Source organism: Nothobranchius furzeri, unplaced genomic scaffold (assembly GCF_043380555.1).
Source record: "Nothobranchius furzeri strain GRZ-AD unplaced genomic scaffold, NfurGRZ-RIMD1 Scf029, whole genome shotgun sequence".
NCBI lineage: Eukaryota > Metazoa > Chordata > Actinopteri > Cyprinodontiformes > Nothobranchiidae > Nothobranchius > Nothobranchius furzeri.
Window position 1 is genome coordinate 1,135,931 of NW_027223046.1, and position 17,989 is coordinate 1,153,919.

The 17,989-nt window shown below is 43.4% G+C and overlaps 1 protein-coding gene and 2 long non-coding RNA genes across 3 annotated transcripts; 1 reads left to right on the top strand and 2 right to left on the bottom strand.

Annotated features, from left to right (window-relative positions):
* The first annotated feature begins 5,529 nt into the window (after positions 1-5,529).
* Positions 5,530-7,602, top strand: LOC139064430 (uncharacterized). Its single transcript, XR_011517490.1, has 3 exons — positions 5,530-5,652; positions 6,555-6,616; positions 6,703-7,602. It is a non-coding gene; the product is annotated as an uncharacterized lncRNA (long non-coding RNA).
* LOC139064427 (spectrin alpha chain, non-erythrocytic 1-like) lies at positions 7,147-11,015 on the bottom strand. Its single transcript, XM_070547772.1, has 7 exons — positions 10,939-11,015; positions 10,751-10,855; positions 10,643-10,675; positions 9,663-9,710; positions 9,459-9,550; positions 9,234-9,378; positions 7,147-8,378 (listed from the first exon to the last, which is right to left on the bottom strand). Exons 2-7 carry the CDS (start codon positions 10,781-10,783, stop codon positions 8,229-8,231), a joined length of 501 nt encoding a protein of 166 aa, XP_070403873.1. The 5' UTR covers positions 10,784-10,855; positions 10,939-11,015; the 3' UTR covers positions 7,147-8,228.
* A 110-nt stretch (positions 11,016-11,125) lies between these two features.
* LOC139064429 (uncharacterized) lies at positions 11,126-13,669 on the bottom strand. Its single transcript, XR_011517489.1, has 3 exons — positions 13,007-13,669; positions 11,416-11,538; positions 11,126-11,262 (listed from the first exon to the last, which is right to left on the bottom strand). It is a non-coding gene; the product is annotated as an uncharacterized lncRNA (long non-coding RNA).
* Between the last annotated feature and the right edge of the window lie 4,320 nt (positions 13,670-17,989).

The following is a 17,989-nucleotide window of genomic DNA, read 5'->3' on the forward strand; positions in this document are numbered from 1 at the left end:
GTGCGTTGCCGTAGCAACGTCTTACAACACTTGCAGTGTTAAATATGCTAGTTATTCCTTCAGAATATTAGCAAACAGGGTGTTATCAGTCTTTGAGTGAAGGTTTCAGTTAGTTATAATAGCCACTGTGAGTTAAAGTCGCTAAATTAGCAGTTAATTTTAGCCTAAAAGGGTTAGTCAGAATTACTTACACGCTGCACCTTTAATGAGGAACTGAATTTTAACCTAAAAGGTTAGCCAGAATTAATTACACGTTGCACCTTTAAGGAAAAACTGAATTTTAACCTAAAAGGTTAGCCAGAATTAATTACACGTTGCACCTTTAAGGAAAAGCTGAATTTTAACCTAAAAGGTTAGCCAGAATTAATTACACGTTGCACCTTTAAGGAAAAACTGAATTTTTAACCTAAAAGGTCAACCAGAATTAATTTACACGTTGCACCTTTAAAGAAGAACTGAGTTACTGGTGAGAGTTCGATGCAGCTTCCTGCTCAGCGAAATCAGCACCACTCTGTTGCTGGTTCAAGGCTGAACAACGGATTATTTTTAATTCAAGCTCTTTGGATTTATTTGTTTGTTTGTGCCGGATAGAAATCTCTGTGTATCCAAGCCTCACACGGGGCACCAATAAAATGTTGGGGTTATTAGGAGCGAACAATTAGTAAGCTTCAACTTACTTTTGGATTCTTCAATAAATTCTGTAAATATGGGAATATTTACTGATTTATTAATTAATTAAGATATTCTTAGATATACGGGGCACCATTCCCCTTTTACCGGGGAAAAATTGAATCCAAAACTCTTATCAGTCTTTCTTGAAGTTCGTAGAATCCTTGGAGCAGAGACTTCTCTTCGACACAACAAAGCTACTGGACACAAAAATCTGAATTTTATAACATTTAATTAACAATTTGTCAAATGAATAAACAGTGGAATAGATGAATAATAACCGTGTGATATGATTGAAGATGGATGTGTTTGCATGTGATGGAGGATGTATGAATGGGGTCCTTTGTTCTCACAAAGGAGTAGTGTGTGTGTGTGTGTGTGTGTGTGTGTGTGCGTGTGTATGGATTCAAAATGGAGTCTTGAATACAAGATGGCTGACCCCTTTGTCTGGCTAAAGTGTGGGTGGCAACTTGCACTTTAACTTCCAAAGCACTTAGAATCAGTAGTAACTTAACCTTAAATCACTCAAAACATTTCAAAAGATCATGAAACAACACAAAAGATTAATCACGAATAATATCTTTTAGTTTAACCACGTGGCCAAGCAGAAAACATTTAAAGATACCAAACAATGATCAATAAGCAGTTTATTCTTTCAAAATGACCCGACTGACGTGTTTGGGACGAAAGAGGAAAGCACGAAGCTACTTTTTAAGCAATAGACGCGGTTTATTGCTTATTCGAGACTATAGAGGAAACGGGAGAAGGAAAGAATAAGAGAAAGAGATGAGTTTCTGATCACCAGAACAGTGAAGCGTCCCTCACTGTTTTGATTTGACGGTTCTCCGTGTTTCTCCGCAGCTTTCGGCGTCGTCCGTCGGTTTGATGCTTTCTCCGTTGTTTGGCGTTCACGAGTGTTTCTCCACGGGCTGGACAGAGACAGCAAAGTTTCTTTCTGTGCTGAGTTATAACTTACAGCGTGCTTGATGGAGTTGTTGCTTTCCTCCGCAGTTCTGTGTCCTCAAACATCAGCTGGAGGGGAGCAGAAACGAGCAGATCTGATGGGCTTGCAGTTTAGTTTCCAGCAGTTCCGTGGGCTCAACTTGGGCAATTAGAGCTTCCGCGTGCTCAAGGGAGTCGGAGCGTTCAATAAGCGTGTCCTTACCGCCAGGTATCCTGGGCAAAAGAACGAGGTTTCTTTGTCTCTGCTGAAGATTTATGGTCTTAGTTCGCGGGAAAAGCTCCACGGCTTCCCGCACATGCGCAGAACGTGTTTCTGGTATTAGGCGGTGACGTCATCACAATGCTTCCGTGTGCAAAGCATCATGGGAAATGAAGTTTCTTGGCGCTGATGTGATTATTTGCTTTTCAGAGCAATTTAAGCACAGTCATTTTGGAGAAAATCACTGCATAGTAATTTCCTCATGAGGTCAGACCCTCAACATAAACAAGAGACCAAGGAGGGCAGGAAGATGGAGGCAAAACTACAAGGAGGGCAGGAAGATGGAGGCAAAACTACAACTACAGTGATGCTTCTGATGATCTGGTAGAGCAGATAGAGCAGGTCTTAGTGAGAAATGGGACGTTTACTTGGTGACATGAGCATAAGCTGGGGTGATCTTTGATCCGTATGAAAGACGAGGACGATAACATCATCTTCATCATGTCCTTTCTGTTTCACTAACTGTTCTGTCACAAGAAACTGTTCTAAATAATGTGTAGAAAAGTTTGATTCCAGGTTTAGGAGGAGCTCTCCGTGTCTGTTTGTGTCCTCACGTCCTGCTGGACTGAGCTTCTCTGGGCTTTGTGGTCCTGCAGGAACCAGGAAGGAGCTGAACAGCAGAGCTCTGACACAGACGGAGCAAACAAAGGTTTTAGTGTTTAAATGTGCACACGTTTGAAAATAGCTCTTTACAAAAGTTAAACAATAAATACTAAAATATTAAAGGCTAATAAAATATAGTCTAAACATGTAAATGATTCAAATTAACTTGAATATTTTAACAAGTTACTGTGCTGTTAAACTAAAGCAATAAAGACTCAGATTATTTACATTCAACATAACTTTAAGATTCACGGCAGAACAAAATTACGATGCGTTTGACCGCGACTAAAGAACGGATAAACATCGTAAAAGAACGAGAAGTTAACGAAAAGCGTAAAAGTCAAAGGAGGCGCTAAATCTGTAAAACATTTATAAAATACTAAAATGAATTTGATTAGAAATAATTTTTTATTTTGACGGTTTCTTTTTCCCTGCTTCAAGACAGAATTTATGTTCCAACAATAAATGCTGTGTTGATGCAGGTTTTGCTTTACCGTCTCCGGTCGCCCAAAGCAAAAGGCTCTGGTAACGGAACTCTCAGTAATGAGACGGGGTTCGATTCCCTGCAGGGCCCTGCTGCTTATGCCGACTGAGACTAACGCTGTTTCTCTACACTTTACCATCTACATGAAGATAAACTAGGTTCAGTTATTCATTTTAAGGAATTTTGTCATAAATCATCATAAAAATCTAACTTCCTCTAAACAGTGAAGAGCTGTTTGTCATACGTCACTAAAAAGATGTCTTACAGGGCAGCTCATGCCGCTAGTACGTCGTGTTTAGCTGTATTTTAATCAACTTCCTATTCAATATTTACAGAAATTTGTGTTTATAGTTGCAGCAAAACGTCTGAACCCTATGTCGGAGTCCTGCACACATTTTAAAGCCATAATATGAAATTTTTTCATATTTTTAATTTAAATTTTCTTGAGCCAGTATGTGCTAAAATGACCGTTAACAGCAGTGGTATGAAGTTCCCAGCCTGGAGGGCCGGTATCACGCACGTTTTAGTTTCAACTGTTTCAACACACCTGATTTCAACCAGCAGGTGATTAACTCCTTAGCATTCCAGCGTCCCGCCGCCGAGGGACAAATTCCCATTGTGCTGGAAATTGATTTGTTAAGCTTCTGCAGAGCCTGAACTGCTGCACAGGTGATTAAACCATTGAATCAAGCATATTGGAGCAGAGAAACCACTAAAATGTGCTGGATACCGGCCCTCCAGGACCGGAATCGAACACTCCTGTTTTAGAGGGTTAATGAACAGCTACCTAGCCCATATCGCACCCCTTTGGCCAGAATATTCTACTTTCAACTTCAGACTGGCAGTTCACTCTGTTGGGACTTAAAAAATATTGAGCTGACATACCTGGAGCTGCAGTCTGCTTCCAGCACATTTCCTGCATGTTTTAAATCAGGGATTCCCTGAGTGTGGTGCGCGCGAGCTGCCGCTAGGGGGCGCGCGAGCTGCCGCTAGGGGGTGCGTGAGCTGCCGCTAGGGGGCGCGCGAGCTGCCGCTAGGGGGCGCGCGAGCTGCCGCTAGGGGGTGCGCGAGCTGCCGCTAGGGGGTGCGCGAGGTGAAAAGTGTAATGGCTGCGGAGCTCAGAGAAGTCTGTCATATGTCACCATGGGTGGTCAGAAGACCTCTCTGGATGCCCAGAGCTGATTATAGAAGGAATGTTACTCAAGTCCATCTGTGGAAAAACAACAACCTGTTTTACTCAGAAATAATGCTGTTTGATTGCAATTACTCTGCAATTAATTAACAAATAATCAATCATTACCTGAAATGCACCACGTTAGTACTGGGTAAATACTTGGTACTCAGGGGACAGTAAATAGCCTGTTAATTAATGCGCTGTGGGCACAACTTTGAGTGAAAACCAGGAAGTGTTTAGTGTGTGAGAGCTGCTGCAGGAATGCATCCAAAGGTGGTCTGCTGGGTTTTCACATCACCTCGATTGGCAAACGTAGGACCTCTGCACAGGTAGAACCCAAATTCAGCATTAGTAGTTGTGTAATTCTCTCGCAAGGGTCATGGCCTCCACTAATTCTGGTTCATGTTTTCAACAACCAAGCCATGCTGAGGCATGTGAACCTCATGTTGTGGATTCACCACCAGGAAGTTCTAACATGGACCTTAATACAGATGTCTGGTGCATTCTGGAAATACATTTCACAATTTAGTCGGACGATCGCCACAAACAATCAGCTCTGCCGGGTAATGAGATTCACACGTTATCATTAAGCTGCTGCAGTTGTTCACGAGATTGTTTCCACACGCGTGCACACACACACACACACACACACACACACACACACACACACACACACACACACACACACACACACACACACACACACACACGCACGCACGCACGCACACACACACACACACACACAGCAAGGGCGCAGCACTACAGACCTGTGCTACAGATATTAGATCATACTCCCTCTGGCAGTCACAGGGCGAAACATATTCACTTTCAAAGAGCTAAACTAGAACTGTTTCAAGAGAGTAAAATAGAATAGAATGGCTTGTAATGGACAGGGGCGGCGTTAGGCCCGGCTACTTGGGCTGAAGCCCCGGATGTTTTATGAAAAGCCCCGGATCTAAAACGTGGAAGTAACATGCAGTACCAAAGTCCAACAGAGAGGGAGCAGCTGGCAGTAGTTTGTATACAGCCTGCCTGAGCCTCCACCACTGAAGAAGAAGCCCTTCAGCAGCCGGCTTCTTCTACACTCTCTGCCTGAAACCATAGACTGTACATATACTGGACAAACGGATTCCATTGGCTTCAATAAAACGTTTGTTGTCTATAATGGGAGGTGGCCACCACCGCCATTTTGACCGTGTCACAGGTTCCGTCCAGCCCAGACAATTCCATAAAAGGGAAGAGAGGAGGCGCTGAGGGTGTGGCTGTAAGGCTGGGCTCGAGTGACGACACCCAGGCGAACTAGCTACGAGCTAACCTGAAGCTAACCCTGGCTAACCCAAAGCTAAAGCGGAGGTGGGAGCCGAGCTAACGGATGTAGCCACCTAGCTTCAACCCGGAGCTAACTGGAACACCCATCGACCTGAACCTTACACGGAGTTTAGGTGGAGGTTTTCTGCGCCTGTTCGTGAGAAGTACCAGTATTAAAAAAGTTTTAAATCGGTAAGTTTATAATTTATTTCCGTAATGAAAACATTTTGCTTTGAGCAAGTTTTCAGTAGTTTTTTTCGGCGCTATCACTCCTGAGTCGCACCAGCCATTAAATGTATCATGAAGAAGAGAACATATATTTAAGTCGTATTTTGGGGGGACATTTTATTATCTTTCTTACAAAATCTGAGACCAAGCGTTTCACATTGCAACACAAGCACCGGTAACCATAACAGAATGAACAACAGCCAGCAGAGGAGAGGATGGCGGTGTTTCCACCCCTCCCGGCCGGCGAGGAGAGCTCATTCCTGGGCTGGAGCCGGCCCTCAGCACCCCGCCACAGGCTCTAACAGATGCTGGCGGTGTTTGAAACCCTCCCAGCGGGACAGGGGAACTCATTCTTGTGTGGGTCGGAGTCGGCCCGCAGCAGCGCGGTGTAGCCTACATATTTTGTTATATAAGTCGCTCTGGAGTATAAGTAGCAGGACCAGCCAGAATATGTAAAAAAGTGCGAGTTATAGTCCGGAAAATATGGCAGTTATTAGTATTCGAGCTAAATTAGCAGCCTAAATACATTTCATATATTTCCAAAATGTAATACTTGTTTGTATCTTGTACAGCCAACTAGCCTTTATTCTGGACTCAGTACAATTTACCAAAAGTAAAGAGACATTCTACAGATGAAGTAAGCACAAGATAACTTACTGGAAGACACGGAATTATCATGAGAACCAGAACAAGAGAGCCTGATAACAGTCATGTGAAAATAACAATTAAAAAGTATGTATGTATAATAGAAATAAAAATATATTAGAATTAGTGTAACTCACTGTGATCCAAACAATAAATCAGCCATAGCTGATTAGTAAATATGACATGAGGTCTTGGAGTTTTTAATTTTCATTTTTTCTTAGATCTGTTAAAAGGTCACCATGGCAGCCTGTGTGTCTCCAACATCAGCTACACAAAGCAGCGTGTAAGTTCCACATACCTGTCTCACCACTTCATGTATGGTTTTGTACTTTAAACAATTATGACAAACCTGTTATTTTTTCTCCATAGCCATTTGGATCATTGGAGACAGCTGAGTGAGGCGTGGTGCCCAGAGAGTTGCAGAGACCGTCGGAGACAACCTTGGCCTCCCTGACGTCTGTGTCTCCTGGTTTGGTTGGGGCGGACCATCGACATACATGTGCCGACACTTTGCGCCCTGTTTTATAAAATGTAGTGTTAAAAATAAATGTTTTTGCTCAATTACTGGAATTTCTTTGGTTAAGACAAAAGTGAGGAATAATCATTTACAAGTTATTTGTACAACAGGAACATTTTAAATCCCAACAGTTTCTTAGCAGACAATAGAAATTTGTTCTTTACTAACTTTACTTGGTTTAAAAATCTTACTAAAATAGTGGCGTATTGCAAAACCCAATCATACTTATGAAAACATTAGCTTTGTAGATATTTTTTTACAGATATATATTTGTGTGCAACAAATCCAAACTTAAATAATTTGTCATTCTTTATTGAAAAACAACAAAATACAGTTATACAGAAGTGTGGGAAAATGATAATGTGAAAGTATTGCTATTTAAATGTAATCCTATTTATCTTTAAAAAGAAAAACTCTAAAAATGTCCTGTACAGCATCATGACAGAAGAATGGTGGTCTGTCTGTCAGAATGTGCTGAACAGATTTGCTCTTTGAAGAAGAGTGTCATGTTTGGAGGAAGGTACTTAACCCAAGACATGCAGAATACAACACTGACCGAAAACTGATGGAAAAAATTATTTATTTATAAGGAGGAACTTAAGGTGCACAGATAAGTCTGTGGTTGGACCTGCAACAACAGCTCAGCGTCTGGAGGAGGGAGAACACAGGTGAGCATAGGTTCTGGTTTCAAAATCCATTGTAGGCAGGCAGAGGTGTTCAGCAGACTTCCTGTGGTGGGTGTATGTGTTGGCTGGAGGAGAGAGAGGTAGAGAGGAATCCTGAAGAATGGTAAATCCAATATAAGAGCAAAAACACAACGAAATAACATTAATCCTAGGAACACTAGAGGTAACACGAGTGGCTGGTTACTACCAAAACTGAGGCAATCTTCTGGCGTCAAATTGTGTCCTCCATCCACCTTAAATAGGAAAGCACCCCGCTGATTGCTGATCAGGAACGGCTGGGGTGGAGTCACCAGAACCATGAAGAACGTGTCTCCAGAGACAACCCGGGTCCTGGTACCCAGAGGCGGAGCTGGCCTAAATGGCGCCCTGTGCGAGATCCCCCTGTGACGCCCCCCCCCCCCACACACACACACACGAAAAAACATTACACCTACAACTTTGTTTCAAATTGTGTGGAGTGTATATATAACAACGTTTGCTAACTGAATATAACATCCAGCTCCTGGCCACCTTCTCACCACTTGTCAAAGTTCTACTGAAATAGACACACTTAACGCAACATGATGGCATCATCGACTTGTACAGTACAGATGTGCTGAAAGGCGAGAGTCTCAACTTTCAGCTAAAAAAAAGACCGCTCTAGCTATTATAGTTTTTATTTTATGGCAGTTTACAGTTTAAACGGGATCATACTAGCAGGGCACCTCCAGCGGCCCGCTGCCGCTCCGTTTTTCATGGGGTAAATAATAGCTCATTTCCCGATTCCAAAAAGAAAGAATGGTCCTACCAGCTCGCCACTTCAATATGAAGAAGATCAGTTCAACATGGGGAAAAAACCTGACCTGTAGGCCAGAGAAATGTTCATTAGCACATCAAGTTCTATTCAGTTTACCGGTAAACATATCACGAATGTACAACAGGTCAATTATTAATCATCTTGGCTACGTAGCTCAATCTATGCATTCCAGTAGCGTTTGCTACAAACAAATACAAAAACAACAATAAAGGAAAACAACTGTCTGACAGACAGCATAGCCGAATTCAAGGCAACACATAACAATAATAATTCGATTGCTCTTGGTTTCAAGTTAAGCCCATTAAAGTGCTTAAGTAAATAAAAGTGTTTCAAAAACAGCGTTTTTGAACCGGAGTTCTGCTCGCGGTGGGAACTCCGCCGAACAAGGTCATTTTTTATAGCGAAAACGATCGACTGGTCACTGACAAGTAAAAGAGTGTTATTGGTAGATGTTAAGAACACTTACCGCTGAGGTAAAATGAGAGTATAAATGAATTGAGGGGAGAAAAACGCTTTGTTTTCCAACGCCGTTCTACAAGCAACAAGCTTACAGCCACGGCAGGAGCAACTTTCATGTTTGCCGCGACTGGAAGGAGCCAATCAGGAGAGGGACCTCACATCAGCTGACGTGGGTCATGTGACAGGGAGTAGTTGATATGGGTTACACTTTGTTGTGCTTTTATTACAGAAATATTATTATTATCATCACTATCATTATTAAGAACAAGCGATTTCTATGTTTTGTTTATGTATTGGTTGATGCTAAAAATAATAATTTTTTTTAGAAAAAAAAAAAAAAAAAGGAAATTAAATGCCGCCCCCTGCAGACTGCCGCCCTGTTCGGCCGCACATGTTGCACATATCAAGCTCCGCCACTGCTGGTACCGATCAGGAAGCGGACCTTATCACCCAGAGCTGCCAGGTCATGCTCAAAGCCTTCATGTTCACGCTGCAGAGCCTGAACGCTGGCCAGGTCGTGGCCATAGTTGTCTGTGTTCAGGGCCTGGTTCTTCTCCTCGATCCACTCTTTGGTCTCATCAGCGTCTCTGAGAAGACATCAGAACTCCGTCTGAGTGTGGGTCCAAACTCTACTGACCCGTAAGCGGCGCATAAGTGTGCGGGGTACCTGTGGAAGCGCTGCACCTCATGGGCGCTGCCCAGCATGTTGCTCCGGTCTTCAGCCAGCTGTTGCAGCGAGCGCCAGCGGTTGTTCAGCTCCTGGAGAGAAACCAAACCCAGTGAGATGAAGGTGGACGCCAGCGGGCTGGACGCCGGACAAGGAAACCTGGAGACGGATCGCTCAGACAGGAAGGGAAGAGCTTCCTCTTACCTTGATGGAATTAAAGTTAGCCGTCGTCTGAACGCCCAACCGTACGGTCTGAGGTCAAAGGTCACAGGAAACACACACCAGTCAGCAGTCATACAGATGCATAAAGATAACTGTAGCCATGGCAACCAGCTGACATGTCCCCACTTTCACCAGCACCTGATGCCTGCCGGGTCACCTGAATTCCTGTGTGATGTCAGCACGGTCGGCCGTGACTGCGGCCATCAGAGGTGACCTCTGATCAGCTGAATGAACTCACCTTCTAGGGTGACGCCGTCTTACCCCGGGTTTCCACGGGAGCCGTCAGCAGCACGTTACTGCAGCAGCACGTCTTGCTCGCGTAAGCTGCTGCTTGGCCCTTCCCACGAGACGCGAAGCAGCAGGGGAGCAGCTGTCACCGACCGAGCACGAAGTCACTCGAGTGACTTCGTCAGTAAACACAACAACAAGCAGGAGAAAACTACAACATGGTTTGTGTTTTATGTTCTGTCCATTTTATAATCGCCAATACGGACCTGAAAAACAAAGGAGACCGCTAGCTAGGTGATAACTTCTCACGGGGCCGCTCAGTTAGTAACTGTTTTTAAAATTAAAGCAACCGGAAGGCAGTACGTTCTTTATTCTGAAAATCTCAGTAGCTTCTCTCAATTTCCGCATCCGATTTCCTGTCTTTCCTTCCCCAAAAATGTCGAACTTGACCCGTTTCAGAGGCGTCGCGCGTAGAAAATAGAACCGGCGCGTAAAGGCCGCGACATGCTGCTCCTGAGACGCGGCCGACTCGCACTGCTGACGGCTCCAGTGGAAAAGGTTCTGTTGACCACAGCGGTTCCTATCAGCAGCTATGACGTGCTGCTGCAGTAACGTGGTGCTGACGACTCCTGTGGAAAGCCGGGGTTAGAGTCGGCTTCATCCTGTAAACAAACAAATGAGTGGTAACAAAAACACCACGTCTGGTTCTGGTGGAGGCGGAGGACAACACGCACCTTTCCAGGAGCAGAACCCAGATGTTCTTGTTGCTACAAACAGAGACGAGCAGAGTTAACAAACCAGGAAGTGAGAGGGACCAGCTGCTGCAGACAGGTGACGCTCACCTGAGCCTGAACCATAGGAGCCTCCTCAGCCATCAGACCTTCTGACTCCAGTTCAGATGCCACCTTGTTGATGTCCCTCAGGCGGGACTCGTTGGCCTTCAGGTCCTGCAGGACAAAAGCACAGCTGATTATCACCTGAGCTGATCTGACAGCTGCTGCTGGAAGACGGAGAGGAGTAAAAGTCCGACCTTCTGGAAGTCGTCAAACTACTTCTGCAAGACCTCGACCTGCTCCAGGTCCGACCCGTCTCTCCATCCTCATTCAGCTAAAGACGCGAGTTCAAGTAAAACAACCTAAAGTCACACAAACACAAAGCAGGTGTGGAGATGTTCGCTCTGAGCTGGAGGTCGTTCCTCGGCTGTGAAGGGCACACGAACCTTGTTGGTGCTGTTGAGCAGCGTGAGGATGTCGCCCTTCTTCATGGTGACCTCTCGAGGACTCTTCTCCTGGTAGTCGTACAGAGCCAGAACCAGCTCCTTCCCGGTCTCATCGTCAGTTGGAGCCACTTGTTGCTGTCGGGTTAACAGGTCTGGTGTTAGAACGTGGTGGATAAGAATGTTCTGACGGGCCGAGGGTTCTGAACCAGCGAAGTGACCTGGACCCAAACAAAGTGAGCCAGAACCTGCAGACACCTCAGAAACATGTCAGGACCAGACCTGCTCTACCTTCCTCCATTATGGTCTCTCCTTTCTGGGTGACAGCCTTGATGCGAGGTTCATGACCTGTGATCTCAGCCTGCAGAGCCTGGTGCTTCTTCAGCAGGTTCTGGACACCAATCAGGTCCTTCCCTGAGGACACATGTTAGAGTTCAGCATTATGCAGTAGACAGACCAGTTTAACCCGGGGGTTTCTTTCTTCTACAATCTGCTCTTTAACTGTACTATTTCCTGCTATTTCAGCTGTTAACTTTATTTTTTCTCTAAGTGTTTTTCTCCCCAGAAGAAGCTACAACGATGTTCTGCTGAGCTGTGGTGGCCTCATGGAGGGGGCCATCGGCTAGCACACTGCTGCTAACCACTTAAACATTCTCCCTCTCCTGATAATAACTTTTTACTTTCTTTGATGTTGGATGTACTACTGCTAGTTTACCCGTTTAATTATAGATTCACTAGGATAAATACAATAAAATTTATCTCTCGCCAAATAGAATATTTACTAAGAAATCACAATGTAACGTGTGTGTGTGAGTGTGTGTGTGTGTGTGTGTGTGTGTGTGTGTGTAAAAGCCATGTGTAGTGTTTATTTATAAAGCATATGTTGTTGGATTTTATCCAGAATCGAGACTTTGAAAATATATTGTTTAATTACAGTTTGATTTATTTGACATCTGTATAATGTTTATTATTTTGTTTTTTCCCCCTAAATGCCTAACGTTTGAGTTTAACATGAATATCAGTCATTCATCCCAATACATGAAGTTACACATTTTAAATTTTAATAGGGGAAGACTGCAGGAGGGAGCGGTAAAATCATAGACTGTACATACTTGCTACCCGCCGGCTGTGATCACAAGCGACAACATATTAGTTCCCGCTGCTTCTTCGGTAAACAGCGCCAACAAAAACAAAGAAACTTGGGATCTTGTCGGTGTGGCGGTGGGATTTAAGGGAAACGCTGTATGCCCTATAGACTTCTCACCGAGCTGCAGTATTTCTCCGGTCAGATCTGTCTCTGAGAGCTCCACGAGCGGTCAGCCCGCGCAGAAACTAGCCGCCGCACCGGTCAGGCTGCCTGGCCTGACCGCTGGGGATTACCGGATGGAAGAATGGACACAGGTGTCACTCCAAGCCTGCTGGAGATTTTAAGGGTTCAGATGAAAACACCCTCCCACTCAGGCTGCTTACACATCGATATTAAGTTGTCGCTGTTGCGCTCACGCCATAATACAGTATTAGATGCGGTTAAAGTCAGACATGAAAAACTCCACAAGCGGTCAGACCACGCAGCAGCTAGGCGCAGCAAGTAGGCGCCGGATCGGTCAGGCTGCCCGGCCTGACCGCTGGGGATTACCAGGTGGAAGAATGGACACAGAAGTCTCCCTCTTAGCGCTCCGTCATATTTCAACCCATTTTTATCTTTTACCATATTACCCATCTAAATATGCCCTATTAATTATTTTACCGTATTTTACATTTAAATTTCATGGTTAAACAGTAAATGCTACATGTTAAACTGATGGTTAGCTAGCTACTTCGGTAAACTCAGCTAGTTTAAAGGCAGCAGTGACATAAAATACGAATATAGATTTTAACTTACCGAAAAAAATGAAGTGGAGACTCCTTGGACGCTCTATTAGAGCAATTAATACCACTGCAAGTCATTTTGTCCAACAATTGCACCAATAATATCCAAAACAGAATTCACAAGCACAGAGACTCAAAATGCCGAAACAGCTTCCAGGAGGGGCCGAGGCTGTACTGAGGCCTTTCCACGGAGCTAGCTCTGTGGTCACGTGGGTCTGAGGCGGCGGTCACGTGTGTCGGATGCTCATTAATTATACAGAATTTTAGGCTTTCAATACACTTAAACAGAAGAGTGAGAAAAAAATTCACCCCCCTCATAGTTGTCATGAGTATAAACTAGATAATTTAGACAAAAAACATGTTTTGGCACCAGGCTGTAAACATGTTTATTTCTGCTGTGAAATCGGCATTTTCAACATGGGAGTCAATGAGGATTTGCTCGCTTCTGGCACCAGCCCCCAGCGGATGAGGGTGGAACTGCAATTTTTCTTACTTCCGGGTTGGGACCATTTTCTGAGCAGCATTGTGGGGGCTTGCCTGAAACGCATGAGTGAAGATGGACATAAGGACGTTTTTTAGACCAAAAGTACAACGACAGAACCCCAGCTTTGATGAGACTGGTGTTGACTCAGGTTTGTGAGTCTTATTTGAAAATATTTGTTGTGCTGCTGGTTTGCCTAAAGTTAGCTTACTATCAGGTAAAGTTTTTGGAGAAAGAAAGGGAATATTTACTAGCATCTCATACTAAACACTAACAGGAACAATACTCTGCCCTGAAAATGCTTAATATGTAGCTTCAGATTAAAAATTATGTGGTACAAGACAAATAAATATGATGACTAGTTTTTTTTCTATAGAAAATGTACCACCATACCACACGTCCAGCTGCTAAATACAGAGAACTGTTAGAGAAAATATGTGTCAGCTCAGCAGAAACACCCTGACCCTCACAAAAAATTACAACACACTACAAATGCATGTACTAAGTTCTTGTTGTTGTTATTGTTGTTGACGTTGTATTACTATGACATGCCAAAATTAAATTTTATGTCGCGGCAAAATGTGATTAGTGATGAATTTAACTTGAGTGCAGCTAAATGTACTGCATTACATCCATGCTCATGAAATAAATGTTGTCCTATGTACGTGTCAACAGAAATTTGGTTTCCATGGTAACAAAACTTGTCTTTATAGTTTAGGGCTAGAAAACGGATGCACAATTCCACGCGTCGATTCTGTAACAGATGACATGAAGAAGAAGCCAGTTTTTCAGCGACCCATCTTAACGCCATCCTTCACATCTGCCTCTGATATTCTGGCAGAAAAGATTCAAGCATTTGTCAGGTGAACAGCTCTTTCCCTGTGTGACCCACAGGAGGGACTGGGACTGGAGCTGATGACAGGACTGGTACAGACATCCAACACCACAGACAAATAGACCAATAACAATAGACCCACCTTCCTCCACCTCTCTCCCTCTGTAAGCTTTTCTCTTTCTGGAGATCTTCATCACTTTCTCCCTTTGACCATATTTGGTAGGAAGTTAAACCAAGAGCTCGGTGGTGGATGTGAGACCGGGTGAAGGTATTACCTTGTTTGGGTTGAATCATCATACCTGGGACCTTGTGTTGTTTGACGCTGATGGGAGGTTGTGATTAAAGCCACATAAAGGTGAAGGTGAGAGGTTTAAGGACACGGTCTGAGGTGTTGTCCTGTGTTTGTGTCCTCTGCATGGCCTGGTAGGAGTTTTGTATCATGTTTCCACACAGCAGCAGCAACAGCAATGCCACGCCCCAGCTTCTCTTTAGCAAGACGGTGAGGAAATTCTTCATTCCTGCCAATTTAACACACGTCTACTGGCTCTTTAAAATCACATTAGCCTCCCAGCTTCGTGGTTGTGTGTCTGAAGTGTGTTATATTTTTTGCAGAGGGCAACTTTAGCATATAAACCTCACATTTAATTTCTATTAACTCCTGACAAATCTCAAGTCCCATTTAAATCACTTTTAGACAACTGATCCAGCTTTAACACTTTTTAGAGAGTGACAGAACCTACACTGTAGAAATCAAAGTCAAAGTCTCCTTGCAGGACCTCACATGTCAGAGATTTAGACAGAGATCCTCTTATGATGAAAAGTGATGGAATTGCATCCATTTGGTCCAACCTTGAAGATGTTAGACAACTAGCACTCACACCATCTGTTGTGCATGGCTTTCAGCTGCTAATGTGAATATTTAGCTCTATGGTAGTCACTGTTTGAGGAACTTTTGCGCAGTACGAATGTCACAAATCACCATAAATTAAATTAAGTATTTTTAATTAAACAAAACCACGTTTTTGAAGCCCATAGGGAACAGGAAAAACGGGCTCACTGGTTTGTATTCCCCTTTATGTCTCATTTGAATATTCGGTGTGTGTTTCGGTGCATAGAGGTTTGTTTATACACTGGATGTAATCATTCAGCTGCATTTATCTGACAACACATAATTTGTTTCCGTGTTTTATGATTTATTACATTCACCAACATGCCTAAAAATAATTTAAAAGTGAGAGATAAAAGCACCCCTTTGCAGAAACCTCTTCCGTGTTCTCTCGCCGTCTGGTGGTGATTCAGTATCATTACAGCAACAATAAAAAAGAACAGTGGTTGCTACTTGATGGAAAAATTATGAAAATAAAATAAACTTTGTTTGAACTTGGAAAATTGATTTTTAGCTTTTTAAAAAGCACCACTATGATGGAAAATGTCGCCCTCTGGTGGCAATCTAGTGATATTTCACAAATCATCTTTTAAAATTATTTATTTTCTAAGATTTGGGTTAATTTTTTTCACTGAGTAAATAAGTCTGAGCTTTGGCTCTAAACAATTAACAATATTTGATTTATAAAACAATGCTAGCTTACAGTAAGAACTGTTTGATGAATGAAGAACATTTTTTAAAGGGAAAAATGTTACGTTAGGCAACCTGTCCTCGCCTAGATCACCATATTACCTTAGAATTAGTCTGATTATTTTAATTGCAGTAAAATCGTGAGGAAAGGAGTTTTCAAGAGTCAAACAACAGACCAAACTTGATTTTGTCTGTTGTTTATTATTTCAGCTCAATATATTCCAGTTGTGAACTTTAAAAACGCGTTTATGTCCTTTTTGGGCAGACAAGGCTTTTCCCTACTAGCCTGCTTAACAAGATAAACATGTTTGTTTTTTTAATTGTCTGGTCATGACTAACCTTACCTTTAACCTGATAACTGAGGTTAACTAAAATTAAGCAATTGGGCTTTTCTAGTTTTTCTTCAGCAGTAAAAGTAACACTTTATGTTGTCTCTCACAGACTGAATGATAAAGTAACACCACTAATATGTCATAAATGTATAAATATTTAATGTGTGGTGATTTGGATAGTTTCTGACAAATCCTGACAAATTTATTTACATGGTTTTAATAAGTTGAGGGAACAGAATCTTTTGACTTTAAAAATCTTTACCCACATGACCGCCTAACGGCTTCCGTAGAAAAGTGTTTTGCCCCTCCAAAAGGATGCAGGAAGGTTCACAAATGAGAAGCTGTTCGTAAATGCACGTTCAGCAATTCGTATGATCTGTGAGTTTATATTACAAGTGTTCTTACAAATTATATTTGTGAACCACAGAGTGTGAACTTCAGAATTAGCGTGTGCATTTGTGGAAAATGTTGCGTGACTTATTTTTTCACATTATATTTATGAGTCAATGAGTGTGCGCGCACACACACCTTTATGATGATCTCACAAACGCTGAAAACGCACGTGGAGCTGCACGTGACGCTGCCTGTTTACGCTTTATTACGTCGCTTTGTTACGTCATCCTGCCAGCCTATAAATAGGGCGCTAGAACCCGTTTGTCAGTCAGTCAGCTAAGCTTAGCTGGAAGGATGAGTAGATTCGGGGATCTCTTGTCAACTCGTACACTCAGAAATTTCTGTAAATTTACTGCAGAATTCCAACAGTAACATACAGTTTTTCCAAATTACGGTAGCATAATGTTAAATCTGATGTTTTTTCTGTTGAATAACGACAGCTGGAAAATTACTGCAAAAAACCGGTCTGGTCTAATACAGTATTTCCTTTGAAGCACATTTTTGAAGTTGTCAACTTGAACAGCCAGTTACGTTGAAGAAGAAGAAAAAGAAGACAATCACTCTTCATCCTCCAACTTGAAAGCTTCTGGAGGCTCTTTAGTGAGATATTTCATTAATAACTATTAATGTGCATCAGTGCCGCTGCTGGGCTCTCTATCAGGCGTACCGTGGTTGGCGGACATTCTTTTTGGGCCAACAGTACCGACCATCAACATATATACTGGACAATTCATTTCCATAGGCTCCAATAACACATTTTTGTGCCAGAATGGGAGGTGGCCACCACCGCCATTTTGACCGTGTCACAGGTTCCGTCAAGCCCAGACAATTCCACAAAAGGGTAGAGAGGTGGAGCTGAGGGTGGGGCTGTAAGGCTGGGATCAACTGACGACACCCGGTCGAACTAGCTACAAGCTAACCCAAAGCTAACGCAGAGGTGGGAGCTAAGCTAACGTAGGTAGCAACCATCGACATATATGGTAGCAACCTAGCTACAACCGGAGTTAACTGTGCACAACACCAGAGCTTCTGAGTCAGAGATACGCTGGGCTGACCGCTGGGTAAAACCGGGTGGAACACAGTGGTCTTCCGAAAGCTGCTAAAAGCCGGCAGCCCCCGCAGCAGACAGAAGCCGCGATCAGACAGAGATGCGCCGAGCTGCGGGGAGGGGAGAACCACAAGCCGGCAGCCCGCGCAGTAGAGCCCTGCACTGAAGCCCTAGGCCCTCGGGTCGGCCTGGCCCGTGGGCCGGGCCTCGGGCCAACAGCTGTGTAATTACCTCGGACACGGGCCGGGCGCCTTTATTTTTAATCGAATTCATAAAAAAAGTTGAAACACTTAAATGCAGCAGTAGAGCCCTGCGCGGGACTGTTTTCTTC

What these genes read in the sequence shown, in the direction of transcription:
- LOC139064427 (XM_070547772.1), bottom strand. Translation starts at nt 10,783, where the DNA reads ATGGCTGAGGAGGCTCCTATGGTTCAGGCTCAG. An exon ending in CTAACTTTAATTCCATCAAG is followed by an intron (nt 9,551 to 9,662) that starts GTAAGAGGAAGC and finishes GTTTCTCTCCAG; the next exon opens with GAGCTGAACAACCGCTGGCG. An exon ending in TGGCAGCTCTGGGTGATAAG is followed by an intron (nt 8,379 to 9,233) that starts GTCCGCTTCCTG and finishes TCTGGCCTACAG; the next exon opens with GTCAGGTTTTTTCCCCATGT.